The sequence below is a fragment of the Falco cherrug genome, chromosome 15 (genome assembly GCF_023634085.1).
Source record: "Falco cherrug isolate bFalChe1 chromosome 15, bFalChe1.pri, whole genome shotgun sequence".
NCBI lineage: Eukaryota > Metazoa > Chordata > Aves > Falconiformes > Falconidae > Falco > Falco cherrug.
The window spans coordinates 13544254-13561902 of record NC_073711.1 but is presented as its reverse complement, the minus strand read 5'-3'; the positions used below and the strand labels follow the sequence as shown (position 1 = coordinate 13561902).

Sequence of the window (17649 nt, the reverse complement as noted above, 5' to 3'; positions counted from 1 at the left end):
ATTATCTGGATTAAATACAAGGACTGTGTACTGCCAGAGAGGGGATATTCCCAGCTTAACATTGCTTCTGGGCCATGGAGATCCCAAGACATTGGACCTGAAAATTGTGATTCTCTTATGTGTGTGGGAGGGGTTTGGCAGAAGCGCTTGGAAGCGGTCATATTTGCCTGAGCTAGGGAATTAATTGCCATAAAAACTATGGGTTTGTAACCAATAGTTACAGCTGCAGGAAAGATCAGAAGGCATCTGAATAAATGAAATCGATAGCTTCTGCTCCATCCATGTAAGAGCAGAACCTTTCAGGGCAAGATTTAAACCACAATCCAGTTGACCCCTAACTCTCCCACCTACAAAATGAGGAGAGTGAAAAGTTCAGAAATACAACCAACTAAAACAGGAGACAGTGGGGACTGCTGTACTGGGTTATTTGAGGAGGTTGGTCTCTGTCAGGGGTGTATAAACGCAGAAGAGGGCAATGAGGAGGTGGCATGGTTTCTGTGAAAATATCACAGGCTCACAGAGGCCGTTGGGCTGTGCAATCCAACCACCCACGTTACTGGCCAGCCAGTGGTCCCTGTTCACTGCCACACTGGCCCACACCTTGACCTGCTTGCTGCTGACCCTGACTCAGATGTTTCTGATGCCCCAAGGCAGAGGGTTCACCTCCCCTTGTAGCTCGTCTCTCAGAGCGTTTCCCCATCTCGCTCTGGCTGTTCTCCACACGAGCCTTGCAATGATGATGTGAATTCCGACTCACCCCGACCTGCCGGATTTTGCACCGCTCGCTATCGCTTGCTGGCGAGGGACCTCGGCCTTGTCCCTTCCGGAGAGTGCTGCGCGGGAAGGGGCCGCGCCGCGGGCCGCGCCTTCAGGAGGTTGCGGTGCTGGACAGCTCCGGCGGCGGGACCCCGCGGGCTCCGTCCGCCCCCGCAGCCCCCGGCGCTGCGGCTTCCCCCGCATCCCTTCCCGGGGGGCTCCCTGCCCTCCCCGGCCTCCCCCTGCCCTCTGCACCCGTGGCCCTCCTATGATGTGCAGCTCGCTAACGGGCGGAGGGCAGCCCGGGAGGAGCGGGACCCAGGAGGAGGCTTATGGGGACCCCTGCAAGAGCGGGGGGGGGGGTGTGTGTGTGGTTGGGGGGGGGGGGGATACCGAGGCTGCCGAGCAGAGGGTTTACCTCAGGGGTGATGAGGATGAGGGACTGAACGCTGCCACCTCTCCCAGGGCTTGGTGGCTCCATGCTTAGGAGGGGCGGCAGCATCTGCTGCTGGAAGGTGTGTGAAGGCTTCAGGGCTGCTCTGCTGGCAATAAATCCCTCCCTCAGAAGGACTTGCTTCCACACTCCTATTTCCTAATCCCTCAGTAATGTGGATTGCAAGTAAATTTTGGTGCTGGTGAGATTCTGGCCCGAGGCTGGGAGAGTTTCCAGGCTTCCCTGTCTCCTGCCCAGCAGCCTGGGTGGGACACACCAGGCCTGAGGAGGGGACCGATGCTCAGAGCCATGCTGTGGCCCTGCTCCTGTCCCAGGGCTGTTGGGCATCTGGAGGAGGGACAAGAGCAGAGCCCTTCCCGAATTGCTCTCTTCTGCCTGGCTTGGAGGGTCTGTGGTAGTATGGCCAGGGGAGAGGCAGTGCACCGTGAAGGGCTGGGTTCTTCGCTCAGCTCGGTGACATCCCACTTTTGTCTCCTCACAGGCCAACCCTGCTCCCATTATCGTGAACACAGACTCGCTGGAACAAGGGCTCTCTGTAAGTCTCCTGGTTTTGTTTCGCTTCCTTTGAACAAGCGGTGTGTTTCCCCTGCTTGGCAGTGCAGGAGAGGCTCCTCCAGCCCAAGGAGGCCCTGTGAGGTGGCAGAGTAGCCTGGTACCCATGCCACCTCCCCACAGCACATCCCACCCCTAAACCTCACTGGGGCTGGGTGACACTGAGCAGAGCCAAGGCTAGCAGCAAGCAATGGTGGGGACTCCAGCGCATGGACGGTGCCTTGCAGGAGGCACTCAGAGGGACATGCTGTGGGGTAATCAGGCATCAGAGGAGCAGTGGGAGCTGGGTTGTCTGTGTTCAGCATTAGCCCCCCAGCCATTTCATCAGCTTCACATGAAGGGTGGCTGTGAGGCTCTGTTGTGGCATCCCTTACCTTCCTGCACTACCTCAGCCCACTTTGGCAGCCCTGCATCCCCAGGAGGGAGGCAGGGCTCTCCAGGCACTCATGGCCATTGCAGCTGTGGGTCCTCAGGGCAGCAGGACCTATCAGATGCTGCTCCTCTCCCAGTGACGGCTGCCAGCAGCTGAGCAGTGCTTGGTGGCTGTGTTTGCAGCCACAGTGCATTTGGCACTCTTGGCGTAGTATAAAGATAATCCTCTCCAGTTTGTTGCAGAGAGGGTTTGCACGCTGCTGCATCCCTTCCCAAAACATCTGCGAATCATTCCTGCTGAGGGAATGGAGGGAGCAGGGTGGCCAGCATGGATTTCTGCAGCACTGGCTCCATGCTCATGGGATGCTCCCTTTTTTTTCACCAAAGGGAGCTCAGCTGACAGCTTGCCAGGGCTGGGTGCTTTGCACCTAGTTTTCTTCTGATGCAGCAGATTTCAGCTGCCTTCCACATTAATGAAGCAGCACCAGGTTTCAGAACTGGGGTTGGTTTGTCTTTGGAGTCATGATGGAGGGCTGCAGGTGACTTTGGTGGTTGAACCTTCCTTGTAAAGAGCTGCAGATCTCAGCCCACAGCCTGTTGGGGTCAGGGAGCATCAGAGCTGTGCTGGCCTGGTTGGCCAGGGCTATGAAAAGGAAGGGAAGCCCAGCTGAGACCTCTGCAACCCTGGCTGTATGGGTTGATTATGCCTTGGGTACTGAACCAAAGCCACCTGGCACTGGGGAGGAAGATGATGGTGCCTCTCAGTGTGATGGTCCTGGGTCCAGCAGCCATGTATGAATGTGGTGGAAGAGAGTTGCTGTCTCCAAAGGTTTCTTCCTCTGAAAGCATTGCCATGGCAGTATGTTTGTGGGGTTGGAGGTTTCTCTCAGCATGCTGGGTACCCTGGCTGCAGGGCCATGTTGCAGCCTGCCTTCTGCGCTTACCTGACTGGTGCCATTCTACAGGGAACTGGGAAAAGGGTGATGTCTCCTGGAGGGGAAGGACATACACAAAGTTGGACTGGGGCAAGTGAAGGGGTGTGCTGTGGGCAGGGCAGGAAGGTATTCCTGGGGATGTCTGCTTTCGTGTCTGTTCTGTACCCTCCCTCCCTTGGAGGAACATGCCTGCTTGCCATTGCAGCCACCAGTGCTACATCCTTTGCCAGGCTCCAGCTGTGCCTGTCCCTCCTCCCTGCCTGTGTGCCCAAGGGCAGCAAGAGGTGAGCCAGAGGCCCAAAGACAGGCTGTGTCATCTCAGACACAGCAGAAGCCCTGCAGAAGCCAGGCTGCATGGGGCCAGCGGCCACCTTCTCCCACCGCAGTGCATTCCACTTTCCTGCCCTCCTGGCTGCTCCCCCTGCTCTGTCTCATGAACTCCATATCCCTCTCACCCCCTCTCCCTCCGCCTCATTAACTCCATATCCCTGTCCATCCTTTCTTCCTGCACCTTGGTCACAGCTCCTTCTTGATGTGCTGGATGGGACCTCCCTTCCTGCAGCCCATGGACTGGGTTTGGATGGGTTTTCGGGGGTGCTCTGCACCCCTGGCCGGTACCAGCATCACTCTGGGGATGGCAGTCACCTACCCCATCCATCCAATCCCAGCAGCACGTGCCAGGGGTGGAGCTCCCCTGCGGTGGTCAAAAAGAAGGGGCAGACTGTGTCATCTGCTGGGTGGAGTGAGGACCACCATCCTCGCACCCAGGCATGTGCTGCCTGCAAGGTGCCTGGAGGAGCCTGTGCCCAGACCAGGGGAGACAGCTCACTTTAATCCCTCTCAACCTCCAGCCTGGAAACTCTTTTGCCTTCTACTTATGTCATATCAACACAGAAATGAGCCCTGCTCCATCCTTTCCTTCGCCAGGGTGCTGGGCTCCTCAGGCTCCAGAGAAAACACACCACCAGACCTCCCGTTTGGCACTGTCCCAGGTCAGCAGGAGCCACACCAGGGGCTTGCTGCAGAAGAGTACACCAAAATGGCAAATCGGGAAGCATATTTTTTACAAACCCAAAAGCTGAAGCCTGTTGGTACAGTGTGTATTTGGAAGGGTTAAAGTCACATCTTCTAGTCTTTAATTACTTAACTATTCAATGCTTTCCTTAATGATAAACAGATGGATGTAGTCTAGTTCCTTCCTGTTCTAGCTCCATTGATTGCATTGGACTAGCTGTTGGGCTGAATTTGGCCCCGGCTGTTTATCAAGAAGTCTGCTCTACATTTCAGTCTCTCTCTCTGTCCACCCACCTCCATCCACAAAAGCATGTGGCACCAGCAGCACCGTAAGGTACGAGCTGCAGCGCTGGGCCCCACTTATCACTGGGGTTCAGCTCTGCTGCCTGTGGCTTGTGCAGAGCCCAGCACCCCCAGGCTGTAAAAATTCTTATACTGTTGCCGCAGTTTTAACAGCATCCCTTGAAGGATCAGGATGGGTGCTGGGGGGGATCACCTGTGCCAGCTCCAGGTCATTGCTCGGTTTCACCCCTTGGTGTATTTTGCCCAGCAGGTCCATAGCGGGGAGATGGACCATCAGAAGCACAGTTCCTGTGGCAGATGGGGTCTCTGCTTTTCAGAGCTGCCTCTCTGAAGCTGAAACAACTTCTTTCTTGCTGCCCAGGGTGCACAGCAACTGCTGCCAGGCAGTCCTGAAGTGAGCAGGGAAGGTTGCTCCAAAGCCCTTGAGGAGTTGAAGGTTTCACAGTCTGGGTCCTTGGAGCCCCGCTTTGGTGCCTCACTGCCCAGAAGTGGGGTGCCACCACCTCCTCAGTCTCTAAAAGTCAGGTCTGAGGAAGCCAAGCGCTTCCCAGGCCTGATCCCAGCTAGCAAGTGCCACGGGAGCCCCAGGCTTTGCCACTGGTGAGTGCAGATGCAACCTCCTTGTGCAGTGCTGACTCTGCTGCCAGGGTCCCCAGTCAGAGTTGCCACTGGGTGGGGGCAGCAGAGATGGCCACCATGGTCCTGTGCCTTTGAGCAGGGAAAAACTTGCTTACAAGCCTGAAAAAAAACAGAAAAAATCAAAACTAAACTGCCCCTCACACTTTGGTCCCAAGTGCTGGTGGTGTCACATCCCACTGCCAGTTCCTCCGGACAGCGTGGCTGGGGAGCCCTCCCAGCTGTGTGCTGGGGCTCTCAGGCTTCACACCCCTTCCCTCTGCCTGAGCTCAGCAGGCTTGTCCCCATGGCCCTCTGGCAAAGGCCGACCAGAAATAAGGCATTTATTTACTTTGTGCACATGGCCAACTCTGTGGGCAATGCACACAAAAGGCTTGAGGCCAGGGGTCAGCTGGAAGCGAGTTGGTGGATCTTGGTGCTGCAGCAGGATGCATAGATGTAGGGATGTGAAGGGAGGGAGTTCTTGACCTATTTTCTCTGGGTCCCCTGCTATGTAGAGGCAAGGAGAGCTCTCCCTCACCAGTGCTGCCAGTACCCATGCCAGTGGGGAGGCGCCCATTGCACCCACTGCCCTGGCATGGGGCTGCTCTCCTTGCTGGGGGGCGTGGGGCATCACCAGGTACCCTCCGCCCCTGTGTCCGGCTGGCACTGCCGGGGGTTGACCCTCCAGCCTTCAGACTCTCTTCGCTGTGTTGGCACATGGCTGCTCCACCACCAGGTCCCACTGCCTGTCCCCATCATGTCCTAACCACAAGAATAAGGGCTAGATCCTGCTCCAAAAGTGGCTGTGGGTGTCTTTATCCTTCCTGTAGGATATCCTCTTCTTGCAGCCTGGTGGGCTATTTAGGTTGGGTTTGAGGAACCCCATCTTAGTCTTCTAAATTTGGCCTCTTTTTATTTAAAAAAAAAAAAAAAAAAACAACAACGAAAACCAAATTCTGACTCTCTAGCAAATTGCAAAGCACATTCCACGTGCGCTGGTGCGGTGTTGGCCGGCAGAGCCTGCAGACAGCTTGCAGTAGCTCTGGAAGGTGTGTGCTCTTCTGTTTATCAAATGAGTGTTAACTCTGCAGCCTTCTGTTGATGATTTAAATGTCATCATAGCTAACTCTTTCTCTCCTGCTCAAAACACGAAAGGGAAGCAAAGGCCAGCAAAGGGACCCTCTTCCTGAGCCCTCAGGTGGGCTTGCTGTGTGGGAAGGGCTTGGAAAATAATACCCTCACTCTTTTCCATGAGAAATCAGAGGGCGCTTAGGATCAGGATATGCTTGGAACAGCTGATTAGCCCCCAGCACCCCCTTCGGTTCTGCAGGCTTTACATGGGGAGACGGGAGCAGGGTGGGGTGCGCTCTCTGTGCCTGGGTGTGATGGGGCCGGGCATCTCCCCACGTAGCCCTTTACGGAGACAGCCCCGGGTGGGAGCTGGGGAGGAGTGCAGGGCACTGGAGCAGGAGAAGGGAGACAGCCGTGGCAGAGCCAGATCGCGGTGGCTCCGGTGGGTGCCGCGGGGAGGTTTTGCCGTCAGTGAGTGACTGGTATTCAGTTTTCCGATGCTGGAACGTTTGCTTTGTTGGCTCGTTCCCTTGGTTACATGGTATATATTAAGTTCTCCGTTTGGCTTCCTTATGCAATTAACTGGCGTTCTGTTGCACGGATTTTGAAAACATAATCAGAGCTAAAACTTCATGGTCAGGCCTGGCTGACCCTGGCGTGCCCAGCTGGAGCAGGCTGCTACCAGCACACGCTGCGCCGGGCGAGCGCCGACACAGCTCGCTTTCAGGGAGGGATGCAAAACACTGCTCAGCACTGGCAGCCCTGAGATTTGGGGAGTGGGGATCCCCCAAACGTACCTGCCTGGCAGCAGGGTGTCTGGCGGGGTTGCATGCTGGGGTGTCTCTGTGCCCCGGGTGCGTGCCAGCAGCAGCCGCTCGCTTGGCGGGGCTCTCGCTGCTGGCTCTCTCTGCGGCTCACAGATTGTCAAAGTTTTCTGCATGTCCCCATCCTGTAGGTATGTATGTGCTGTTCCTCTGCGGCCGTGGGTGTGCATATGGCTGGCTGTGTGGCAACTGTGTTGAATGCCAAAGCAGAGAGGACAATGTGTGTAGTAGCAAAGGGTGCCAGGAATCTGAGTTGCTGGAAAGCCCGGGAGAGGTGGTGCCGCTCCCCACGCACCGGGCTACCAACTGCGGAGACAAGATGAGCCTGGAGGCTGCGGCGAGGGAGGCTGTGAGGGCGGTGCGGGCCGGCGAGCCGGCTCCACTCAGGATTAGTCAGTAAGGTAGGATGCAAGGAGGGAAAGGCAACCCATGGCAGAGGGGGAGCCTGTGGTGAGGGAAGCAATGCCCCCCTGCCAGCGGGAGCACAGCCCAGGGCAGTGCTGTGGCAGGAGGTGGTACTGGCCACATGTCCATGTCCCTCTGAGGCTGTCGGGGATCCTGCTGTGGGTTAATCCCACCAGCCCCGGTGCTTTTCTGCAGAGGGGTTCTGTTAGGGGGTTTGTTCAAGAGCTGACCAAAGCCTTTCCTAAGGGAGCATTCTAATATTGGAGCATCTGGATGTCCTGACCTTGAATTGTGCCCTGTAATCTTCCCACGGCTGAGAGGTACCAGACACAGAGCACATCCTAGGAGGGACAACCCTCTCAGCCTGTGTTCCCTGGAGCCCCTGTCCCATCTCACCCCTCCAGACTCTCCCCAACCTCATCCTTCTTGAAGTGCGGTACCCACAACTGTGTGTGGGATTGCTTTGGCCTCACCACGGCTGAACCAGGCAGGGGATGAGGGTGCATGCATCATAGGTGTCCCAGATCCTGGCATGCAGAACTGCTCTTCCACCTGAGAACCTGATTATTCCCACCTAGAAAAACTCCTGTTTCCTCTTCCTACCTATAAATAGGGCCTCACAGCTGCATTGCTGATTTTTCTTCCACGATGTCAGGCGATGGCTTTAGCATAAATGATGTTTGCTGTCCCCTCCATCTAACGACCCAGCACCGTGGGGTTTTGGAAGACAGTTGGGCTGTGCCTCTGTGGAGGTGGATAGCAGGGAGCTGGGCAAGCAGGGGATAACTGGTGTGCTGGTGCCAGATAAGGGAACCTGTGTCCAAACAAAGGCATGGCAGCTCTGGTTTGGGATATGGAATGCATACAGAAAGTGGCTCCATACAGTCTACAAGCCATCAATTAATTCGGATGTAAAATCCACATGAGGAACCCTGCATGTTGTCCAGGGGCCACAGGCAGAGGGAGGGCTGCATGATGGGAGAGGTGTTTGCCTGCCGAGCCCTGGATCCCGTCACCTCTCCGTGCCACGCAGACCTGCCCGGGTCCCATCCCTTGTTTGCCAGAGTGACTCAAATTGTATGAGGTTGAGTCCAGTCTCCTCCAAAACTGTTGCTGTTGAGTGTGACATCTCTGGATGTTCCAATAGCCAATTGCTTTGCAAATCTTTCTAAATTTTAGACCTCGGCAGCTGTTTATGGCCTCATCCTGATGACCTAGAGTGAAACTTCCACCTTATTTTCCTGTGCATTGTTGCTTATGGAGAAAATGGAAGTTTTTGACTTGTGCATTTACCATTTCTTATTTTAGAGCTTACAGTTGCATCCCTTTTGTTTCAATCCATTGTGTTTCCCAGAGCCCTGCTTTGATACTCTGGATATGGAAGATTTTTAAGTGTGGGGATCAGTGTGGTGTACAGCATTGAGACAGGCTACACCATTTTTTTATATAAGGGCATCACTATGTTTTCCCCTCTTACTGTGCCCCACACTCACACCTCATTTCCTTTGCACCTAACTAATTTGGTAGAATAAATTATTCTGAATTCCCTGTTAACACAATCATGCTACTGAAAGATTTAAAAGATATAAGCTGCTAAAGGTGCTTATTATGTTATTACGTACAGATATTATTCTTTTTTCCTTTAAATGGACCGACCCCCTTTCTTTCCTTCCTGCAGCAGTGAATTCCCGAGGTTAATTACACGCTGCGTAACAAAGGCGTTATTTCTTTTTGTGCCTTCGGTTGTGTTCCTTTTCATGGCTGGAGAAATGAGCTGAGAGAATAAAGGCTTTGCGCTGAAGTGCATTAAAGTCAGTGGGCTTTGGCTCCTGCCCAGAAAGAAAAGCAGCGCATGGTTTAATTCCAGGGCAGGCTTGAGTGATTGCATTTAAGTTTTTTTCAGTGGTGATGGTGCAGCTTTTAGGTTGGATTCTCGATATTCAGCTATCAGAGGGGTAAAGCAAATCCCCCTGGCACCAGCACAGAGCCATAACACACTGTCTTCCTCTCCCCAGGTGAACGGCAGTGATGGGATGTTCAAATATGAGGAGATCGTCTTGGAAAGGGTAAGTGCTCTTTACTCACCCACCAGCAGCCTTTGCTGCCTCTTCCCACTCACCCTCCTACCGGTGCAACCGTCACCCCCCGAATCCCCGCGCCAGCTGATGGGGAGAGGCTGGTCTCTGCTCCCTGCTCTCGACAGGGGCTTTCAGGGGTGTTGCGCTTGCCTTCCCCACACAGCCCCCACGGCACAGGGAGAGGTGGGCTTGCTCCTCCCCACTACAGACCCCGCCAGAAGGGAGGGAGGAGGACTTCTCCCTCGCCTCCCTCATTCACACCGTCGCCCCCACAAACATGCCAGCGTGGAGCCAGCAGGGAGGTTTTGTCACTGCCTTTGATGGAAAATAGAGGTGCAGGGAACTCTGCTCATGCAGGTGTTCAGGCAGGTGCACCCCAGAGCCGGGCACAGGGGACAGAAGCCTCCCTGCCACCGGACTCCCCATTGTTCTCGGCTACACAGCCTGGGGATGCTAAGTTGTAAGGTCAGGATTTCTAGTAAACTGGACCACAATGAGGAGTTTCCGCTGGAGCATTTTCTTGTCTGATGGCAACACAGAGGTGGTGGCATGCAACACACCGGCCGTGGCTAAAATTAGCTCCCCCCACAGATGGGGTTTATCCAGGGGCAAGCTGGCACCACTCAGGGCAGGGAGGGCTTTCCTCTGGCACCCAGGGATCAGCAGGGATGAAGAGGGAGTGGGTAAAGCTGGCCCAAGGTTTGCTCCAAGAGGTGGGCACAGTCTGCCCAGCGGGGACAGCCCGGATGAGAGGCTGCCCACCACGCTCTGTGGCACGCCTGGCCTCCTCCTTGCTGCCACGCCGGGCAGCTTGGCCACGCCACGTGGCCAGCGTCGCAGGGGAAGACGCATCACTCGTTATTCTCTTCCTCCCTGCTTTTAGTCATCTCCCTCCTCCCCTTGTCTCTGCATCACAGAGGTGGGTGGACGGAAGGTTATCTGGGGCTGCCGCCTCACCCACCGCTTCCCCAGCGTGCCTGACGAAACCAGCCCAGGGGATTCTTCCTTTTTGTGCTGAGTGCTTCTTGCTCCAGGCCCGAATCGGAGGCAAAAGCCTTGTTTTCAGGGGTTCTTCAGAGCATCCTCTGTCCTCAGCCCACAGCAGGAGCAGGGAGGGAGCTGGCAGGGTTGAATGGAGAGGCAGCACTCATTGCTGCCCCCACTTCAAAGCCCCAGGCAGTGATTCCCTCTCTGCAGCGAGAAACCATGAGGGAATTTCAGTGCTTAGCAGCCAGGACCAGCATGGACCATTTCCAGGTCCTCCCTCTTCACCCGATGCCCAGTGGGATCCAGCAGCTCCATCTTCCTGCCATAGAAGCACTCTGGTTTTTGCGGGTGAGGCTGTCCCCTTCCTGGGGTGTTCAGCTCCCAGACTGTACCCCAGAATTGCTTGTCTGTCACTGTTATTAATCCTTGTCCTTGTTGTAAAGACAAGGGCAAATACAGCAGCATTTTGGGGGCAATAACTGAGGAAACTTTGTCCACAGAGGGACATGGGTTTGGGTTTACCCACCATACATGTGTTGGCAGCAGGAGCTGCCCCCATGTCTACATCAAATCCAATACCAGCTAAGAAATCCCTAGAACTCCATTTCAACGTTTATCAAAATGAAAATAAACGCCTCCTTAATCGTTTCCAGGTTTTGTAGCTAGCAGCTTCCATAGACAGGCACAACGAATGGCTGGAGACCATTTTGCACAGTCTCACCTGCCTTACTGGGGCCAGGCTGGGTCTGTAGTGACAGTAAGCAGCTTTTTTGATCTGGGAACAGGGTAATCAGAATCCAGGTTAGAGGAAGGAGAGCGGCCTCAGGCCTTTCACTGCCGAGTGCCTCCTTGTCACTGCCTGTCAAATCCCAGCCGGCAGGAGACATCCAGGAGTGCTTGTAGTGAGAGGCAATGGTGGCTCCTGGAGTCGCCATGTGCTATGTCACGGGTGGTGTAAAGTCAGAGCAGAGACCTCTGCGTCCCTGCAAGAGCTGATGCTGAGCCCAGATTGCTGAGGACAAGCACAAACCCCAGCCAGCTGCTGGTGCTAGATGATCCCGCAGAGCTTGAGCTCTGGTGTGACCCTCCTGGCCACAGGTCCCCCAGAAAGGCAGAGCTCCCCATTGCCCCATGCTGAGCACTGGGGCTGTGGGCAGCCAGGAGAGCGCTTGGCCTGAGCCTGTTTGTGTACGAGAGAGGCAGGCACAGTAGGATGTGACTAAGTGTCAGCTCTTCCGCATGAGAAAACAAGGCAACGAGCCATCTGATTTTCAAGGCAGAGCAGAAAAAGCAGGAATTGTCCACTTGCATCAAGCACGGAGCTGGAAGCAGCGCCTGTGAGTGTGTCACTAATGGGGATCCTGCAAGTGGGAGAGGCAGCGCAGGGCCATGGCTGCTTGTCCTGGGATGCTGCCGGGACGGGGCTGGAGACAGAGCATGGCCCCTGCATTCCCCCTGGGCAAACTTCAGCAGCATGAAGCTCAAGTGATGCTCCAAGCGTGTCCAGGAGGAAGAGGAGGCAGAACTGGAGACCCCACGCCATTCTGACAGCCCTCTCCACCCTAACCTGCAAATTTTGGCATCAGCACTGCTGCTCCCTGGGTTGGTTCCATGCCAGGGCTGCATCCCAGGGTGTGGGGGGCAGGGGTGGGATGCTGGTGACTGGCACAAACCCTGTTGCTCCGTGCGGGTTGCAGCATCAGTGTCTCCTCTTGTGGAGCAGCCAGCAAGGGGAGGTTTTCTCCGCCAAGGACCACCCCCTCTTCCCCCAGCTCACTGCCTGCCTCAGAGTCTCTCAGCGGAGATGCGGTGGCGAGGGAGGTCCTTGGCGGCTCCTACTCTCCCGCTCCATCTGTTTGGTGCTCCGCGCTGCTGCGCCGAGTGCCTCAGCTGATGAGCACTGGCCTCCCCTCCGGCCACGCATCCCTCTGCCCCCTGAGCCGGGTACCCTGGGGCTTGACAGATGCTGTAAGGGCTCCTGTGCCCCGGCCAGCTGCAGCTTGGGGGAAACAGCTTCAGGAGGGCCAGCAGCAAGCGGTTGCCCGCCGGGGAAAGACACGGTGTTTGATTTCCCACAGGGTAACTCCGGCCTCGGCTTTAGCATAGCAGGAGGAATCGACAACCCCCATGTTCCAGATGACCCAGGTATCTTCATCACCAAAATCATCCCCGGGGGAGCAGCAGCCATGGACGGCCGTCTGGGGTGAGTACAGGGCCAGGGGAACTGTCCCATCAGTGTCACCCAGGATCTCCCCAGGGATGTTCTAGGCAACTGCTGCCTCCCTCCCCTGCCATGGTCCCCAGCACCTCCCTCTCCCTTCCCCACAGCCAGGTCCCATCAGTGCAGGAATGCCTCCTGTCTGCTGCCTCCCCTTCTCCCCTCCTGTGCCAGGCTGTGGTTCCCATCCTTCCCTGTGTGGCTTGGGGCAGGATCCAGCCTTTCCCCTCGTCTCCCATCTCCACCAGGGTCACACCATGGGGACCAGCCCCACTGCCTCTCCCTTTGGAGAGGACCCCACTGTCACCCTGGCAGGGCAGGAACTGGCCATCCTGAGCAGCTCTCCTCCACAGAAGGGTCCGTGCAGCCAGAGGAGGGTGGTAGAGGTGTCCAGAGGAGGGTAGCATGGGCTGGCGGTTCCCCAGGGGATCTTAGAGTTACTCTGTGCCTGCAGGGTGAATGACTGTGTGCTGCGGGTGAACGACGTGGACGTCTCCGAGGTGGTGCACAGCAAAGCCGTGGAGGCCCTGAAGGAAGCGGGCCCTGTGGTGCGGCTCGTGGTGCGCCGCCGGCAGCCCCCACCAGAGACCATCATGGAGGTCAACCTGATGAAGGGCCCCAAAGGTGAACCCCTCACTCTGTCCACAGGACGAGGGTGCCCCATTGTCCTGTGGGACGGTGTGGGGTGACCCCTCGGTGTGGGATGCTGCAGGGTACAAGGCAGGAGTTGGCACCGCCATGGTACAGGAGGCTGCAGGGTGGCCCAGCAGTGCAGGATGCTATGGGGCACGGGGTGTGGGACAGCCCCACAGTGCAGTGTGCGGTGGCTGTGCTGTCCCCACACAGCAGCAGAGTGGCCCATCGCCTGCCAGGTTTGGGACAGGGTAGGAGCCCAGTGAGGCAGTGGGGCCATGGGGCCAGCCCAGGGCTCTGTCCATCTGTCCCATCTGTCCCTCACTCCTCACCTCTTTCTCCCCCTCAGGCCTGGGGTTCAGCATTGCAGGGGGCATTGGGAACCAGCACATCCCTGGGGACAACAGCATCTACATCACCAAGATCATCGAGGGAGGTGCTGCCCAGAAGGACGGGCGCCTGCAGATCGGGGACCGGCTGCTCGCGGTAAGCCCCATGCCCGCAGCCGGCTGCAGTGCAAAGCCGGGCAGCCTCCGCCATGCCTCAGTGCCAATCCTGAACCCCAGCACCCCTCCTGCCAGCAGCTCCGCGCCTCTGCCCTGGGGTCCCCACTGGGACGGTGGTCTTGGAGGGGCAGGCGCAGCACCGGCTGCAGGCAGGAGGGTCAAACCCACCGAGATGGGACCTTGCCTCTGGAGCTACTATGGCACCTACCCTGTGGGAAACTGCTCCACTCCCACAGGGCTGCATTGGCCCCCCCCTCCTGCCTGCCCTCCTGCCTGCCCTCCTGCCTGCCCTCCTGCCTGCAGCCATGTCATGCAGCCCCTTCCCTCCGGCAGGTGAATAACACGAACCTGCAGGACGTGCGGCACGAGGAGGCGGTGGCCGCCCTGAAGAACACCTCTGACATGGTGTACCTGAAAGTGGCCAAGCCCGGCAACATCCACCTCAACGACATGTACGCGCCCCCCGACTACGCCAGCAGTACGTACGCCTCTGGCCACTGGCGCAGCAGGCCAGGCACCACAGGGCTTGGGGGGACGGAGCGTGCTGGGGCGATGGGCGATGCTGGGCTGGTCTCCATGTCTGCATTGCAGATGGATTTCTGCTCCTGATGCCCTTCTCCTCCCCTGCAGCCTTCTCAGCCTTGGCTGACAACCACATAAGCCATAACTCCAGTCTGGGCTACCTGGGCAGCGTTGAGAGCAAGCCTGCCTACCCTGTCCCTCCCCAGGTGACTCCATCCCGGTACTCGCCCATCCCTCGGCATATGATCGGGGATGAGGACTTCACCAGGTGAGTACCAGGCATGAGCATCCCTAATTCTTGTTCCTTCTCCTTCCCTCTTTCCCTCGCTGCCGGCGCAGAACCTCGGCCAAAAGCCCATTTGTGGGTGCACGGTACAAAGCTTGGGGCCCCTGCACTGAGGTCCGTGCTCACCCCCACTGAGACCAGCCCTGCTGTATCGCTCCCTGGCTCACTGCATCCCCCCTTTTCCCATTCTCCCTTCTACTCCTCCCTGAGCCTTACATGTCTGCATTTCAGCTTTGTTCTTTTACTTGTTTTACAATACCTGGCATACAAGGTGTTCCCTGCCCTTACGGTGCCATCCAGCGCCAGCAGTGCCACAGGCTCCCAGGCTGTGAGCCGCCTGTCCCCGAGTCGAGCTGTGCTGGGAGTGAGGGGCCGAGGGGGGCACAGCTCTGGGTACAGGTAGGGCTTCTCCTCCCATGTTCCCTGAGTCCAGCATCCCAAACCACCTGCACCCAGATGCCATTTCACCAGCTGCCAGCTCCAGGCTTGACAGCCTCCTGCGCAGCCCTGGCATGGCCCCCTTTCCCCTGCTAGCATCATCTATGCTGCACGAGCAGGTTTGTTTCCTGAGCCCAGGAAATAAAGAGGAGCACAAAGAAGACGTTGCTCTGAGCCTAAATGCGGTGTAAAACTTCTCCAAAGCCTTGTGCTGAGGACAGGAGAGCAAGACCTGGCTGGTCCTGCTCTGCTTACCAGGGCTCACAGCTTTCCCTCTACTTGCAACAGCCTCGGGGCCAGTGCTGAGCCTGCTCTGCGTTTGGTATCCCCAGGGCCAGGGCTGTAGGGCTCAGGCTGCATTCTTAGGACTGAAACTCAGGTTAGGCTTAGTGCTGGCTCTGTGGTTAGGAGCAAGGTCACGGGCTGGTTTTGTTGTTACATTTGCAGTGGAAGGTGCAGTAGCCTCGGCTGCGATTGTCCCATTCCGCAGGGCACTGGCAGATGCCGGAGCAGGAGACCCTGACTTGCCATCCAGTGCCAGGGCCACTGTCCTCCTGGAGAGTGGCTACACTCACCTTCATCATGCGGATTTCTGGCTTCTTGGTGCTTGGCCACAGCCAGGTGCCTCTGTGTACCGTGACCTGTGCGGCACTGGCCTCCACCTGTGCCCCGTCTCTCCCCCCTGGTCTTGGCACCAACGGTGCCAGTTCAACAGCCTGTTCCTGGTGCTGCATCCTTGCTGGGTCAGGGCACTCCTGTGCCGTCAGGGCACTGAGGGATGATGCCACATGAGTCCCAGCGCTCGGAAAACAACCATCTGTCTCTCGCCAGGGACCCCGGTCTCACCAGGTTGTCCCTTCCTTCACGCGCTGATGTCCTTATTTGCGGGCCAGAGGGCAGAGCGAGCAGCCCAGCCCAGGCTGGACACGGCCCAGTGGCACTGGCACGGTGATGGCTCGGCAGGGGCTCAGCGGTGGCTTGGCAGTGGCCATGGTGCAGCACTGGCTGGTGGCCGCTAGAGGATGGTGCTGCCTTGTGGAGGGTCCCGCTGCAGACTGGCTGGTACTGCTCGGCCATAGCCCCCTGCTCCCCGACAGATCTGCGGCCAGCAGTGGGCTCAGCCCCTCCCTCATCCACCCCAGCACTGAAAACCTCATGCGCATCACCGACCCTCCCAGGACGGCTTTATTGCTGCGGATGAAGATGTTGGTTTGTGCATCACCAAGGTTGTACAGTAGGACCCATGTGGTCCAAATGCATCTTACTGGTGTGGAGAAAGGCAGTGACTCCCCTGAAAAAGCAGCTGTGTCCCAGGAGGCTTCTGCTAGCCATTCACCAGGAGAAGCAGAGGGACCTAGCCTGGATCCAGTATCAAGCCTTTTCCCTTCTCATGGGCACAAGTGCTGCTGCAGATGTGGACGTGGACGTAGTGACCCTCATGTCCTGCAGTGCTCAGGGCCAAGGAACAGAGCATCTGTTTTCCGGTGAGCTCCACCACTACAACACAGACCTGGCACAGCCCCACCGGATCCCCACAGTCACTCTGTGCTGAAGTCCCAGTGTTAACGCTGCAATGTCTGGCATGGGATCTGCCTGCAGGATCCATGTCCTGCCTCCTGGGATGAGAAAGGAAGCAGAGAGTGCACGTCATGACTGAGACTGGAGATGTACCTGTCTGGGGCTTTATTTCCTCTCCTTGGTTCCTGTAGTGTCTTTCTACCTTTCACCAAACTGTCTGATCCTCATGGGTGCTGAGGATGCTTCCCCCTGGGCTGAGTTGCAGTGGTGGTTCCTGCACTTTGCTTGAGCAGCAACAAAACACAAGAGGCAGAGCAAGTTCGTCAGCCGGTTGGAGGCCAGGTTTGCAGACCCAGAAATCTGACCTGCTTCTTCCCCTGGGAAAGCTCTAGCCCCAGCATAGCTTTGCTGCAGAGAGACTGACGGCTGCAGCCCTCCCCTGCTCCCTTGCAGCCAGGCCTGAGCCAAGCCCTGGTGGCATCCCAAGGACTTGGAGTTAAGCCTGTTTTGACCCAAATGGCATTTCCATGGTGTTTCCCTGGTGTCTTCTTGCCCTACTGCATCCCAGCCTCATGCTATGGTCCAGCTGAGTCTTGAGCCCTGCTTATCTCAGAGGCCATAGAGATAAAGCAGGTATTTTCTGAAGGTCACAAGGTAGATTCATCCTCTGCCCCATCAGAAATGCGTAGTTGGAGTTACAGCTCTGCTGTACCTCTGCGTTTGAAGGCAAGGGGCTGTGGCAATGCATGGTGTAGAGCTGCAGGCATAGGGAGCCAGGCTGCGAATTTGCCCTCACTTGGCTGCTCCCCCCAGTCAGGGCTGTGCTGCCTGTGCCTGCAGGGGCAGGAAGGAGTTAAGTCTGTAGGGTCTAGCAGAGTGAAGGCTGGATCCTTTCTGTGCTTCCATAAACCCCCGTGTGTGGGTCAGGGAAGCCTTGGGCCTTGCAGCCGGTGAGAGGCAGCCAGGCAGTGCAGGGTGGCTGTGGCATGGAGCATTCAGTGCGTTCCGCCCCTCGCACCTCCTGGCTGGTGCCACCAGCAGAGCCTGCCACACTGCAGTGTTCACTGTCAATGTCTCATCATTCATGTCCTACAGGGGACAGCCATCCCTGTCCCCTTCAAGACAGCGGTGAAGCCACAGAAGCAAGTGTGACCAAAGA

The 17649-nt window shown here is 57.1% G+C and overlaps 1 protein-coding gene across 11 annotated transcripts in view; it reads left to right on the top strand.

Moving 5' to 3' along the window:
* Positions 1–17649, top strand: part of DLG3 (discs large MAGUK scaffold protein 3) — a 79177-nt gene that overhangs the window by 38580 nt on the left and 22948 nt on the right. For 8 of the 11 annotated variants that reach the window (XM_055727097.1, XM_055727098.1, XM_055727095.1 and 5 more), the window contains 7 exons: positions 1692–1745; positions 9320–9370; positions 12448–12572; positions 13042–13211; positions 13570–13706; positions 14060–14204; positions 14357–14516. In XM_055727097.1, coding sequence (XP_055583072.1) covers positions 1692–1745; positions 9320–9370; positions 12448–12572; positions 13042–13211; positions 13570–13706; positions 14060–14204; positions 14357–14516 — 842 coding nt within the window. The remainder of the gene's footprint in view (positions 1–1691; positions 1746–9319; positions 9371–12447; positions 12573–13041; positions 13212–13569; positions 13707–14059; positions 14205–14356; positions 14517–17649) is intronic. The other 3 variants (XM_055727096.1, XM_055727103.1, XM_055727102.1) reach the window with 1 other exon arrangement.